The sequence below is a fragment of the Lipotes vexillifer genome, unplaced genomic scaffold, assembly GCF_000442215.2.
Source record: "Lipotes vexillifer unplaced genomic scaffold, Lipotes_vexillifer_v1.1 scaffold1139, whole genome shotgun sequence".
NCBI lineage: Eukaryota > Metazoa > Chordata > Mammalia > Artiodactyla > Lipotidae > Lipotes > Lipotes vexillifer.
In genome coordinates, this window is record NW_006798273.1 from 773073 (window position 1) to 787569 (window position 14497).

Genomic DNA, 14497 nt, shown 5'->3' on the forward strand with positions numbered 1-14497 from the left:
ACACCAGGGGACTGAGCCCTGGTCACACTGCTGGCTCCCCTGCACAGCGCTGCCCTGTGTGCACCCCAAGCTCTGGCCTTAGTGGCCTGGGCTGGGCCCTGAGACTGCCCATCTGATCAGGTTTTCTACGTTTGCAGGTAGCAGCTTCAAGGTCCTGAGGTCCCCAGTTGGGGTCTTAGGGTTTGTCCAGGATGCCAGAATGCTGGGAGAAACTGTGCTCAAGGTAAATGATCTCTCTCCAACCTGAGCGGGCCCCATTAACCCCTTCAGTGTTGGAAGCCTAGGCTTAGGTTGGGGGGGCGTTGCTGCTCTAATTCCTGCTCCCCAAATGAACTCATGGGACTTTGCTGATATCACAGTGAAAGCTTCTAGACTTCCCTGATGGCACAGTGGTTAAGATCTGCCTGCCAATGCAGGGGACACGGGTTTGATCCCTGGTCCGGGATGATTCCACATGCTGTGGAGCAACTAAGCCCGTGCGCCACAACTACTGAGCCTGCGCTCCACAGCCCATGTGCCACAACTGCTGAGCCCACGGGCCGCAACTACTGAAGCCCGTGCCCCTAGAGCCCATGCTCTGCAACAAGACAAACCACCGCAATGAGAAGCCCACACACTGCAACAAAGTCCCAACGTAGCCAAAAAAAAGCTTCTAGGCTTGGGGTTGTCTGGGGAACACTGGCTCTAAGAATTCAAGATCGCTTAGGAATTTCATGCTCTCCCTGCCCCTCTCCCCACACTCAATCCCATACCTGAAGGTCAGGCCTCTGCTTTCATCTTCTCGGTGATGAAACTGCCACGGGGTGAGGAGCGTGGGGTGCTGCTGTCCCTTCCCGACATCCCACAATGTTTGTTGGCAGGGAGAACCCAAGGGGGACTCAGGTCTAAATGGTCCTGTCTATACCCCAGGCCCTCCTTCCTTCCCACTCTGCCAACCAAGCGCTCAAATTCTCCCCACACCGAGTGTACCTCCTTTCTGCTCTCGCCTACCCAGGAGCATGTGTTCAAACCCATGTACACCTGTGTATCTGACATGCATCCTGCATATCGAGGAGTCTGTAGTTCACACATAGACGCACGCATACACATATACACACTCAACTGTAACTCACCTGAGAGCCCACAGCCCCTGAGGCTTCCTTTTCCACATCTGGGGCACCACCTTGGCCTACCTTGGGAATGCTGAAAGGGATCAGATGGTTGTCCAGCCCCCCCGCCTCTCCTCAGCTGCCCACCTGTGCCTCGGTGTCTCCAGCATGGGGCTGGCCTGTGAGATTTTGCTCTGTTGCAACTGCCTTCTCTCCGTGCCTTGGCCTGAGCAGGCTCTACCAGGCCACATCTGAAGGGAGAGGGCTGCATGTAGGTGGTTTCCCTGGGCGTCAACCTGGGGCAAGGACAGTTTCTGGGCATGGTGGTAGCTTGGCGTCCACCCCTCCCTGCCAAATCTGACAATACAGTCACACTGGGAGGACTGTCCTCCTCATGTCCCAAGCTCTGTTTCCGACACCAAGTGTTTGCACGCGCTGTGCCCAAGTGCCCTTCGCTGGCTTGGGAGTTCCCACCTTATCCACCTAGAGAACGAACCTCTGTTCATCCTTCAAGGCTCCCTCTAAGCACACATCCACACCCCTTCTGTGTCCCAGCGCTCCCAGCATACACCTCTGCTTGACATTTGCCACAGTGAGGCTCCCGTGGCCTGTCCCATGCCATTATGTGACTGGCCAGCATCTACTGAGCGCCTATCCCCAGTGAGGAGTGGTCCTTCCTATCAGCCAGCACCATGCTGTTGGCAGGGCCACAGCCCCAGGCCTCTGCTCTTCTGGAGAGGAGACCCATGTTCGGAGATGGAAGGGACTTGTCTGAGCTCCCGCAGTAGGTTCAGGAGATCCTAAAGCCGGTGAATAAAGGAATTGGGAAGGAAGAGGAGGAAGTGAGAGGCCACAGAGGGCGGGCACATAGTAGGTGCTCAGTGGAGGTCCATAGAAGGGGGATGAGGACACGCAGGAGAAGAAGGGAAGAGGAAGGGGCAAGATATCCAGTCCCACCTCCTTGCATTGGCTTCCTCACAGCATCATGTACCATCCAGCCCTTCCCCAGGGCAGCACTTCCTAATTTTCAAGGGCAGGATAGTCTGTGATACTTTGGCCTTCAGGTAACACATGTTCCCATCTTTCTGGAGGCCCCGGGCCGGGTAGCTCTACAGGTCTGGTGGTCATGCCATCCCTCCGACCCCAGGCTGGCAGCTGGGATCAGAGCCCCTACACTGGGTATCCCCGCTGCTGCTGGACCCTCAGTGGGGCCGCGAGTAGGATCTGGGGCCTTGGACTCCACTCTGGGCAGCTCTTGCTCAATCCTCTAGGGGGCTCAGAGTCTCCCAGACCCTGACCCACAGAAACCTGCAAGAGGGTGGTTCCAGACACCCACTAGCCTCACTCTGGTGAGTGAGGCCTCCTTGTGGCTGAGAGGGATCTGACTCCTCCGTGGAGTGGGGAAAGTGATGGGCATTCTCCGTACGAAGACTGAGTGTCCAAAATCAGTTAAGTTCTTCATGCTCAGTTTTCTCATCTATAAAATGGGCATATGGCATAATAAAAGCCCGCACACCTGCTTGTGCAGTTAGGTGCACTGGATGAGTTATTTCTTATAAAGAGCTTAGAACTGTGCCTGGTGGGAGGAAGATCTCCATAAATATTAGCTCTTATCCACAGCCTGGGACAAAGCAGAGGGCATGGGGTGAGCCAGGGCTGGGGGAGGGGCACAGGAAACCTGGGATCCAGGTCCGCTCCAAGGTAGCGGACAGGGCGTTCCTCCCCCACCTACCCCACCTTCCCTCCTTCTGTTTCTGTGTATCAATGTGTCATATTTTATTGGCTTTGGGGCTTTTTTTTTTTTTTTTTTTTTTTTTTTTTTTTTTTTTTTTTTTTTTTTTTTTTTTTTTTTTTTTTTTTTTTTTTTTTTTTTTTTTTTTTTTTTTTTTAATAAACAAGGGCTGCCTGAAACCCCTAATATTCTGGTTAAGTTTTGAAACAGCTCAGAAATCCCCTCCTCCCCTTGTGAGTCAGAGGCAGGAGCATTAAGCAGAACTCCTAGTGGCCTGCTGTGCTAGAAACTGCAAAATAACAGCTGGGCAGCCCTGTGACCCCAGCATCTGAAATGGGGGCTCAAAAATATTAGGGTGTGCTGGTGAGGCACGGAGGCCTGAGGGCTAAACCTTAAAAGGATCACGATGCCCACCCGCTCGTGGAATCTGAAATAAAAACAACTCCGAATGGTTCAGTTAGTGTAAGGAAGTCCCACAAGACTGGCTTTTCCCGGAACGGTGATTTCGATGCTCTCTTGGAAATATCGAATTCTTTCCAAGCATTTTTCTTTTTCTATTTTGGTGCCTTAAGCACGTGCTTTGGGGAAGCGACGGGCAGCTTTCTCTTTCCAACCAGGCCCGCGCGCGGGTCCTCACCGACGCTGGAGAGCTGCCTCGCCTGCTCTGGGAAGCGAGCGCCCCCGCCGCGCCCGCCTTGGGCGCCGCTCCACCCGGGCTCGGGGACTGCGGGGTCCGCGGGGGGCGCCGCCCCGGGGAGCCGAGCCGGGGTTCCGGGGCGGGGAACGCTGCCCGAGCGGACCCGCGGCGCGGCGCGGCCACCCTCCCCCTGGCGCATTGAGCCAGAGGAGACGGGTGGAGGTTTCAGAAAGCGCTTTCTTTGCTCAGCCGGATCTGAGTCAAAAGGGGGAGCTGGTTCAAACTGAAAGAGTAATTCGGCTAGCCAAGGCCGCCAGTATTTCTCTGGGGTCCCAATGTTTGCCAGGCAGGGAGCTGCAGAGCCGGAGCATCGCTGGCCCCTCGGGCTTCGCTGAAAGCCCCGGGCCCCCAAGTAGTTCCTCTTTTCCCCAGAAAAGGGACCAGGGGGGCTAAAGGCAGAAAGGGGGGACTGAGGGGAGGGTGCTTCCTCCAGCACCACAGGCTCTGCCGGGTCCCCAGGACCCTCCCAGACCCTCCTTGAGGCCCAGATGATTGGGGCTCTCTGTCAGAGGTGAGTGAGGCCTCCCTCTCCTGCCCCAGTAGGCCCTTCTCAGGTCGTTCAAGAAGTCCCTCATGCCTCTGTGCATCTGCACCCTCTGTTCCTTCTACTTTTCCCTCTCCACCAGCTCGCAAATCCTTGCACACCCTTCTGGGGGCAGAGATGTGAAGCTTTTCAGAAAAATTTCTGGGAGTCTCATATTGACCCTCCTGGGACCTCTATCTCCTCTTAGAACACGCCTGGCTTCGCATCGTAGAGACCTGCTTGAAACCAACTTGAAAAGAACCCCTCAAGTAGGTTCAAAATCTCCGACACTGCCCCCCCCCGCCCGATTTCACTGCCAGGCCCCTTAGCTCAGCAGGGCTTGCCCTCTGGCCAGCATCCTAGTGGACACAGTGAGGCCCAAATTAACAAGGTTTTTTGAACTGACGTTACCAGGGAGAGAAACGTTGATCTATACGTAGTAGCTAATCATTGTTTTTTCAGGCTGGACTCCCATCGAGGAGTGGGTTGGGGGGGGCCCACTGGATTCTGACCCTTCCAACTCAGCTTCCTCAGCCTTTGCAGTCACAGAAACTCTCTGGCTCAGGGACTCTGTTGGACCCAAGTTCGTTCTGACCTCAGGACAGGTGTGGAAAGGAGATGCTGCTGGTTCATCTTCCTGGGCCACCCAGAACACCTGGCCTGGCCTCTGCTGCGCTGCTGCCTCAGCCCAGCTCGCCGACTCAGCACCAAATTCGCCCTGTAAGCAGGACCGTCGTGAGCTCCCAGGCAGGGCCAGCTGGCCTTCTGAGGAAGAGCCCTGTAGACAGCAAGATGCCTGTGGCATAGAGTGTCTGGCGGGTGCACACAGCACACAAGGACAAGCACAGAACATGTCCAAGGTCAGGGTCAGCTGAGCATGTGAGGAGGACACAGGTTCCCCCCCCACACACACACAACACACACAGGCTCATGGGCAGGGCTGGCAGGGTGGGGTTAGCATGGCCACTGACCCATCAGAACACCTGGCATTAACCTGGCATTACCTCCCTGTGGTTGCTGTGTTGTGGGAAAGTCTGGGGTTCCCGCAGCTCCCCTTTAGAACATCATGCTCTGGCCAGTGGTGGAGACACACACATGCACAAATCCGCATGTCCAACATGCTCCCGCATCAACTGTCGGACCCACCTCTGTTCCTGGGAGCATCTTTCCTCTGTGTTTAGCGGTCACTGTTTCAGATTAATTCTAACCCCATGAAAAGGAAGTGGAGATCAGGGGTGACTGAGAATACCAAGCTGTCTGCCAGCTGCAGGGCCGGAGCTGCCCCCCGTCCAGGAAGCCTTGTGGAGGGAGGAGAGAAGAGACCTCAGGGATCACTTCCTGTGAATGCTCCCACTTCCAAGAGCCCTCTGGACAGGGGAGTCTCGCAAAGGACAGGGTTCTGGGGTCATCATATAACTCCCTGAGGTTTCTCTTTTGTTTGGGGAGGAGCTGGCTGATTAGGTGCATGTGGAAGACTCGGACAAATAAGGCCCAGAGAAATTTTATCTCAGGACTCCCAACAGTTTTTGTTTTGTTTTATTTTTAATCTAATTGTCAACATGAAAAAAAAAAAAAAGCGGGGGCCGGGGGGGGGGGGGATTGTATAAAATTCTAGATCTTGGACTTTCTCAAAATCAGATCCGCCGCACCAGCCACAGTGCCCTGATGGGGCCTGAGTAGCAGCTGCCCCTCCGCCGTCGGGTGGACGCTCTGTGGTTCCCTTAAGCCCCTGGATGGCCTCCCCACTCTGAGGCCATTTGTCACTGGGCTTTGTCAGTTTTGTTATCCCCAAGAGGGATTTGAGTGTGGCCAACCCCTGGACGAGGCCTCCGTTTTACAGAAGATTTGGCTGGTTTTTGTTTTTAATCAGTGCTTTAGAGCAGGGGAATAACTGTTAATCCAGAGGGGCAAAGAGAGCCCTGGCTGCCAAGAAAAAGCTGGGAGTATCTCAATTTTAAGGGGCCGAGTAAGAACTTGGAGTTAAGATGGCGGGGAGCAGAGGTGGTTCTGCCTTCTTCTGGTACATTCTGGGAAGCCTCTCTGGCCTTGTTCCATTTTTATAGGGTTTTCTATTTTTAAGGGGTTGTACAAAAACAAAAAACAAACACAAATGAAGAGTATGTGACTGAGATCTAAAGTCCCGAATATTCTCTATCTGGCCCTTTGCATAAAAAGTTTGCTGACTCATGATTTTACACACGGGAAAACTAAGCTCCAGAAAGGCCACACAGCAGATTGGTAGCTGAGCTCTGCCTGTATCCACCAGTCTCCTGATTTTCCTTCAGCCTTGCAGTGAGCACAGGTAGGTGACCCATCACCCCCCGGTCAGCCACCTGTGAGAGCAAGGGGTTGGAGGGGGGACCCAGATAGATGCTGTGCCCCTGATGGTGGCCCGTGCTTCGTATCCTTTCCCTGACAGTTGCTTTGAATGAGGTATGTTTTGTTACCTTTTACCTGGGGATCTCCAAGCACACGACTGAATTCAGAGAATATAGTTGCTGGTTTCTGTACATTTTCCCCCCTGCGGTCTGGCCTGTTCATCAAGAACTCTGTGAATCAGACAATTCAAGTGTGTGCAGACACACACAGGCGTGTGTGTGTGTAGGGGAAATGACTTTTCTGGGTAACTGAGGGTTAACTGGAAACCTGTGTTCTTATGCCTTGTTGAAATTCTTTCTCCAAATGATGAGCATTTCCCCAACTGAGTATTTTGAAAAGTTCCACCACTTTCTAAATATGTGACCTTGGTCAAGTTACCTAACCTCAGTAACCTCAGTTTCCTTATCTGTAAAATGCACCCAATGCTGCCTCTCTAGGCTGTGAAAGGCACTAGAAAGATGAGCACGTGCTCGAGAGATGGAGCCGCCCTCACTGTTGTTATTGTTCTTAGTGAGTCAAAGGAGTGGCTGGTCGGCTGAGGCTCTTTGCAGGTATTTAGGATTATGGTTTGGAATCCATTGTGCATTCTGTACACGTTGATGTGGCGATTGGCCAGAACTGGCATCAATCTGCCATTTCTGTCCCAGCTAAGTCCTCCCAAGGAGATGGTTTTCTTATGATTTGCCGCTTTCTCATAAAAGCCAGTGCAGTCAGGGCTGCCTGCAACGAACCAAAGACTCTCGGTCTGCTGGGAGCCTGAATGCTGTCTTTATCTGGCAAAGGGTCCACAGTTAGAGTGCAGGGCTGGGGCTCAGCCTTCCCGTCATGCCATCGCACCCCCACCCTTTCCCATCCTCCCTGCACATGACCCAGGACCCACCCCCTTGCTGAGGGCCCGCTGGGAAAGAGACAGGGAATGGGGGGCCTTGGCTGACCACTGAGAAGGAAGGAAGCTCTGGGGTGAAGGCCCCGGGAGGGCTGTGTGTTCCCAGCAAGTGTAGGAGGTGCTGGGGGTGTTTGGGGAGGTCCAGGTCTCCGTCTTGGCTGGGTGGCTTCTGGGAAGCTTTTTCCGACTGGCCATCAGATTGAGGAGTTGAGGGGGCTTCCCTGAGGTGGGGAGCCTACAGGAGCCCGAGCTCCATAGAATCGCTCTTGCCATCTGTGGATGGGAAGGAGGCAGCCATAGACAGGGAGGGTGGCCACCAGGCACCCCACCCTGCCGGGCCAGAGGCTGCTGGTGCCGCGAGTAGGAGGCACAGCGCCCACCTTTGATGAAAAGAATGAGCTCAGAGTCAGAGCAGCTGCCAGCCCTGCCCCTTACTGCTTGGCCTTGGGCACGCCACTCCGCCTCTGGGCCTCACTCTCCTCATCTGTAAAATAGGAGCACTTACTTCTCGGTGTTGACGTGAAGACAGTGAGATTGATGTGTGAGAAGTCAGCCTCATGGGGTCTCTAGGCTGACAGCCTGCCCTCTTCTCAGGGCTGGGCAGAGCTGCATCCGGCCCTGGGGTGGGCAGGGTCTTCCAGACCCAGGGCGGAACACCGTAGGCTTTGGTTTCTGGGCTGCGGACAAAGGCTTTCTCTAATCCTCGTCTGTGTTCAGTCCCTCCAGGGTCCCCCTCCAGCTCAGTCTGTCCCAGTCTCTCCACTTCTCGCTCCACACAGCCCAACCGATGGCGATGACGATGTAGATTTCAGCTTCTGTTTACCCTAGAGTGTGCTCACCAGCAAAAGTTTAGTTTCCACCTGTCACCATACAGTTGACCCCTTTACCCATTTCACCTGCCCCTGGCTTCCCCCGCCCCACTTCCCCTCTGGTAAACATTACCCTGTTCTATGTATCTACATGTTTGTTTTTGTTTGGTTTGGTTTATTCGTTTAATTTGTTTTTGTTTGTTTTTAGATTCCACATAGGATTGAAATCATACAGTATTTGTCTTTCTTTATCTGACTTATTTCACTTAACATAAGATCCTCGAGGTCATCCGTGTGTCGCAAATGACAAGATTGCATCTTTTTTATGGCTGAGTCATATTCCATTGTATACATAAACCACATCTTCATTCATCCATTGATGGGCACTTAGGTTGTTTCCATATCTTGGCTATTGTAATTAATGCCACAGTGAACATGGGGGTCATATATCTTTTGGAATTAGTGTTTTCGTTTTCTCTGGATAAAAACACAGAAGAGGAAGAGCTGGATTGTATGGTAGCCCTATTCTTAATTTTTTGAGGAACCTCCATATTGTTTTCTATAGTGGCTGCACCAATTTACATTCCCACCAACAGTGCAGGAGGGTTCCCTTTTCTCCTATGTGGATTGACTTTTATTTATCCTGCCTAGGACTCAGTGTGCCTCTTCAATCTAAAGATTCATGCCTTTTTTTCCATTCTAGAAATTTTTCATCCATTTTTGCTTTGAATATTGCAAATATTCTTCCTGTCCCATTCATTCTGATTTTTTCTTCTGCAACTTCTATTTGTTGTATATTGAACCATATCATTTTATCATCTATGTCTCAACCTTTCTTTCAAATGTTCTAGTCCTTTGCCAGAGTGTTGCATTCTGATTAATTCTCTCAGGTTTGCCTTCCAGTCAATTCGACGATGTCTAATCTGCCGGCTTGCCTGTCCAATCTGTTTACAAATTCAGTGTCTATGTCTTTCATTTCCTTGCTTCCTTTTCAAATCTGTTTCCTCCTTTTCAAATCTTTTTCATAGTATCCTGCTCTTTCACTGTCATTTTTATTCCTCCCTTTACAGTTTTAATTTTTAACATACCGATTCGATCTCTTTCAGCTTGTCCTGTTACCCCAAGTTCTCAGAGATGATTTTCCTATTTGCTGTACTGCTGACTCTCTTTCATGGTAGATAGTTTCTTTGTGTAATTGAATTGGTGTCTGTGAGCTCCTCTTCAGTGAGATTGTTTTGCTCTGTGCGAGTCCTATGTGTCCTGGGCTGTGACAGTGGCCTCAGAGGTCTGTTTTGTATTTTTTCATGCCAGCTGCTCCAAGGGCTCATCAGGGGAGTATTTTTGCGTACATTTTTCAGCTTGGGAATTCTTCACCCCATGGAGAGTGTAAGTCTGGATGCCACCTCCATGGATAGTTTGGGTTTTCAGCTCTGGTCTTCCCCAGGAATCTTTTCTCCCGCCCAGAGCCATAAGGCAAAACCAGATTTACTGTCCATTGCCTAGGTTGTTGAGTAGATTCTTTCCTGATAGGCAGCCTTTCCAGGGTTCTAGCTTATATAGCGGTCTCAGTTCCTTTTCTTCTTTTTAAAAATTAATTTATCTCTAGTTGCGGCGAGCAGAGGCTACCCTTCATTGTGGTGCGCAGGCTTCTCGTTGCGGTGGCCTCTCTTGTTGCAGAGCATGGGCTCTAGGCACACGGGCTTCCGTAGTTGTGGCATGCAGGCTCCGTAGTTGTGCTGCACGGGCTTAGTTGCTCCACGGCATGTGGGATCTTCCTGGACCAGGGCTCAAACCTGTGTCCCCTGCATTGGCAGGTAGATTCTTAACCACTGAGCCACCAGGGAAGTCCCACAGTTCCTTTTCTTCTTAAGGCCATACCTCTTGACCCTGTGTGGCCAGGGTCAAAGCTCAATTCTGACACCCAGTCCTCTCTGTACACTCAATACCGGGGTGTCTCCCCACCCGTTTTTCAAATTCTCCAGTGGTTCGAACGTCTATTCTGAATTTCTCAGTGTTTTCTCAGTGTTATTTCCGTCCGTGGTGTTGCCAGAACCTGAAAGCAGTGGTCTTGGTGTTTGGCGGAGCACCTGGTGGGGGGGTTTGGGGGCCTGAAAAACTGGTCCTGGGGAGAGTATCGGTTCAGAGGGAGAGCTGAACAGCTCTGCGTGAGAAATAAACAGAGACGGCAGGGTGAGGAGAGGGGAAGAATAAAGGGCCTGGGGGTGGGGACGTCCCTGGTGGTCCAGTGGTTAGGGCTCCGCGCTTCCACTGTAGGGGGGCATGGGTTCGATCCCTGGTCCGGGAGCTAAGATCCCTCAGGCCACCAGGTGTGGGAGTGGGCGGAAAGGCCTGGTGTACGAAGGGAGGTCGAGGCTTGTAAAGTAGGAACGGTGAGACACCCCAGGGGCAGAAACAGGACCGTGAAAATACTGTTTGATTGGGCTTTGATTTAGCCATGGGCTAAATCATAGCCATGGGCCAAGCACTCTGGGCCATGTGGAGAGAGCAGGACCCCAGGGAGGATAAGCAAAAGTTGGAAGTGGCCTGGCCCATATGATGGCTTCATAGAGCAGAGTCCCCACCCTCCAGACTTGGACTTGGAAGGAAATGAACCTCAGTCTTGAGCAATTTTGAGCCTCTGTCACAGGCAGCTGCCCTCACAGCCTGTCAGATACAAGTACACATACGAATCCATGTCTCCAGCCGCTGCCCCTGGCTTCTGCCTCTACCCCTCCTCTCTAACCACTGACCTCCTTCCCGACAAACCCATGGCCTCTTCCCAGCTGCCATCCCGCTGGACACCTGGGGTGAGCTTGGCAGCTTCCTGCTCCTTCCCCTCGGCCCATCCTTAGCTTCTGGATGTCACGCTCCTTGCATCTCCTGTGTCTCTGACGTCCCTCTCTGTGTCCTTTGAGGGCCTTTATTCCTGTGCTTGTCCCTGACATGTTGGTTTCTCCAAAGTTCTGTCTGAGATCATTTTGGGGTTAAGGGCTAGATTGGCCTTCTAAATGGAAGGGGGGATTTCTGGGCTGAGCGGTGGGGTCCTGTCCACTCAGACTCCAAGCCGGGCCTTTATTCCTTGCTGGACATTGCCCATGCCGTACGCTGGGCTCGTGCAAACGTATGTGGGCCACTGCTCTGCTCATGATAGCTGGCTGGACTTTCTCCCTCTGCACCAGCAATTGTTATGTTTTTTTATTTTCCAAAATGGGGCTTGGTCTCCTTAGAATCATCTCTGTGGGGCGCACGGCTGGCCCCTCACCCTCCTGCTCGGCTGTGTCCTGGCACATACATAACTCCCTTCCCGATCCACCAGTCTGGGATGCTGGGGCTCCTGCCTGGGAAGTTTGGCCGAGCCAGGGGCTGCCCTGGCCCTGCTGGGTCAGAGGTCCTCAGGGCCCTGGAGATGCACAGTGCTGGTGACTCACTCCCCAGCGAGCTCACATGGGGCTCTGGGTACCCTGCCCCGCAGCAGGAAGACCGTAGGGCACTCGCAAGGCCCCAGGAAAGGCACTGATGTCCCCTGCAGTAAGGGGAGGCCCTTACTGCTCCTTTAATGGTAAGAGCTGATATTTACTGACGGTTCCTTTGCCTGTGCTAAGCACTCACACTTCAGTCCTCCTATCAGACTCAGGGTAGGCACAGGGAGAAGGAAAACAGGAAACCCAAAGAGGAGAGGCCATGCCTCTCCCCTCCCCCTTTCCCTCATCTCTGAGCTGCCACACTGGCCTCGAAGGGTGCCTCCTCTCCCCCGTCCCCACCCCGGCTCCCCTCTCCGGCAGGCTTCACACTCACAGGGTGGAGGGTGCTCTAGTGCCGGCACGGCAGGAGCCAGGGGGCCCAGGGCAGTGGAAGCTGTAGCAAAATCAGAGCCCAGGAAGATCTGCACGGGGCAGAAGTGTGTGGACGTAAGAGCACAGACCTAACTCGGGGCTGGCTACTTTGCGGGCACACCCTAGCCTCCCTCTCTGACCTCTGGACCTCTGGGTCGGGTCCAGCTATTGACCAAGAGGATTTGGTTGACCCCCAGAAGTGCTAGGGGGCTCACTGGCAGGAAGCGAGCGGGCAGAGAGAGCCGCTGTCAGGGGGACACAGGTGGGAGCCACTGCGGTCCCAACCATTTCCTTCCAGGGTATTAGATCCACGGTCAGTTCTGTTTCTCTCCACCAAGTGGCAGTGCTAGCCAAGCCCTCTGGCTTCCAGGGCGGAGGTTTTTCCAAGGGAGTGTGGCTGCAGGACCATTCATCAGCTCACTCAAAATCAGAGTCAGGTATTCACCCAGGAGTGGAATTGCTGGGTTGTTAGGTAAGCTGATGGACAATTTTTAAAGAAACTGCAACACTGCACTGTTTGGCACTGACAAATCCTTGCTGACCACTTCCTGTGCACACGGCCCTGATTGTTCTAGGGGCTGGTCTCTAGGCCTGGCAGCCCCCTGCCGTCCGAAATTTCGGCTTGATGGAGAACAGTTGAGCACAGGCAAGGGGCCTCAGGAGACACCAGGGGCTGGGCTGCCTAGTGGGGTCCCAGGTTGGTCTGGATTCCCACTGGCTTCCCACTTCCGCTTGACTGCAGGCTGGCGTGAACCCTGGGCAGGAGCTCGGCTTCCTCGGCTGTGTGGTGGAGGCTGAAGCATCTGTCCAGAAGCTTCTCAGAGCACTTGAGGCATCTTAGGAGATGACCTGTAGGACAGCCCTTTGTAATGATGGGGGTCTGGGCAAACTGAGGGTTGATTGCTAGTGAGGGGACCCTGGGTGGGGAGGGAGGGACTGTGGGGACCTTCAAGGTGGGGGGAAGAGGGGCAGAGGTCTCAGAAGCCTCAGCCCCTCTGACCTCTGGTCCTGGGGGCGCCCATCCTATTTTTGAGGGCTCACGGGCTCGCACCTCCTGCAGTACCTGCTACAGCCAGCAGGGGGCGCCTCAGAGACTGCCCTTCTCCTGGAGGGCCAGTCATTGCCTTCCAGGAACAAACGTTTGCAGAGGCCTTTGCGGCCAGGTGGGTGGCCTGGAAGGGAGAGTAGGGTGCAGTCTCCATCGTGGGATGGCCTCTGCCTCACACTTGGGCAACCAGTCAGCAACTATCCCTACTAGTGTCAGCTGAACGGGGAAGACGTTAAAATGCCCAGAGGAGCCGTGGCCTGAAAGAGGATGGTGGAGGCGGCACAGCATGGCGGATAGGGCACCTGCTCTCCAGCCAAACAGCCTGGGCCACGCCCTGGTCTGTCACTTGTATTTGTGAACAAGTTGCTTCACCTCTTTGTGCCTCAGTTTCCCCATTTATAAAATGAGAATGACTACAATAAATAGAACCTTTTCAAGAAGTTGCAATGAGGATTAGCAAGTTAATACAGCACTGGACTTAGAACAGTAGTGTTTGTTAAATAAATAAATGGTGGGAGTGTGTGATGGGAGGGGCATCCCAGGCATCCCCATCCCCTGGATTTCAGTTCTTAGAATGCCTACCCAGCTGAGGTCCTGACCATCTCAGCCTGCTGGCACTGGGCAGCCTGATGTCCGCAGCTTGTCCAGTAATTTTCCTGATGGGCCGAAGCTCAAGGTCTGATTTCCCTGATAAGACTCCATAACTATCTCTTTGATGGGAATGTGGTTTATCAACAAGCTGCTCTTGACTCCAGCCCACCCAAGGCAGGCAGCCAGCCCTACAGGCGGAGACCCTGGCCTGGGGCAACTTCACAGGTCCTGGAATGCAGCTAATTCAGTTCAGTCCACTTCACCAACACTGATTAAGCGCCTCCTGTATGCTGGGGTCAGTAGCAGTGAAATCATTGCTACCCTGGCTGTACATTAGAATCATCCGTGGTGCTTTTATTTTTATTAGTTTGTTTTTTTGTTTATTTTATTTTATTTTTTACTTTTTGGCCACGCTGCACAGCTTCTGGGATCTTAGTTCCCTGACCAGGGATCGAATCCGTGTCTCCTGCAGTGGGAGCACGGAGTCTTAACCACTGTGAAGTCCCTGGGGTGCTTTTTAGAAATGCTGGTGCCGGGTCCCACCCCAGGTCACGGGGATCAAGGTCTCTGCGGGCAGGTCTGGGGACAGGTACTTATTAACGTGACTCCGGCAATTATAATGCACAGCCGGGTTGAGAGCAACTGGCCACAAGTAAGAGAGAAATCCTACCCAGGCCATCTCCTAAGTGTCCGCTTCCTCCAGGCCAGCCAGCTGCAGCAGGCCTGTTGCAAGCCAGAGGAAGTCATCAGGAAATTCCCTGGATATGGCAACCTGTGACTGCAATCTCTAGTTAATCATCAACAGTGTAATATGATCCTGGCCCATGACAAGGGGACCTGCTGAATCCTTTGGAAACCTGTCCACTGGCCTTCTTCAGACCCAGGCACCGGTGTCCGAGGACCCCAGGCTG

General features: G+C 53.2%; 1 protein-coding gene across 1 annotated transcript in view; it reads right to left on the minus strand.

Moving 5' to 3' along the window:
- Positions 1–3656, minus strand: part of ARID5A (AT-rich interaction domain 5A) — a 25742-nt gene extending 22086 nt beyond the window's left edge. Inside the window, exon 1 of the mRNA XM_007470229.1 lies at positions 3458–3656. Within this exon, the coding sequence (XP_007470291.1) occupies positions 3458–3656 (199 nt within the window). The remainder of the gene's footprint in view (positions 1–3457) is intronic.
- Between the last annotated feature and the right edge of the window lie 10841 nt (positions 3657–14497).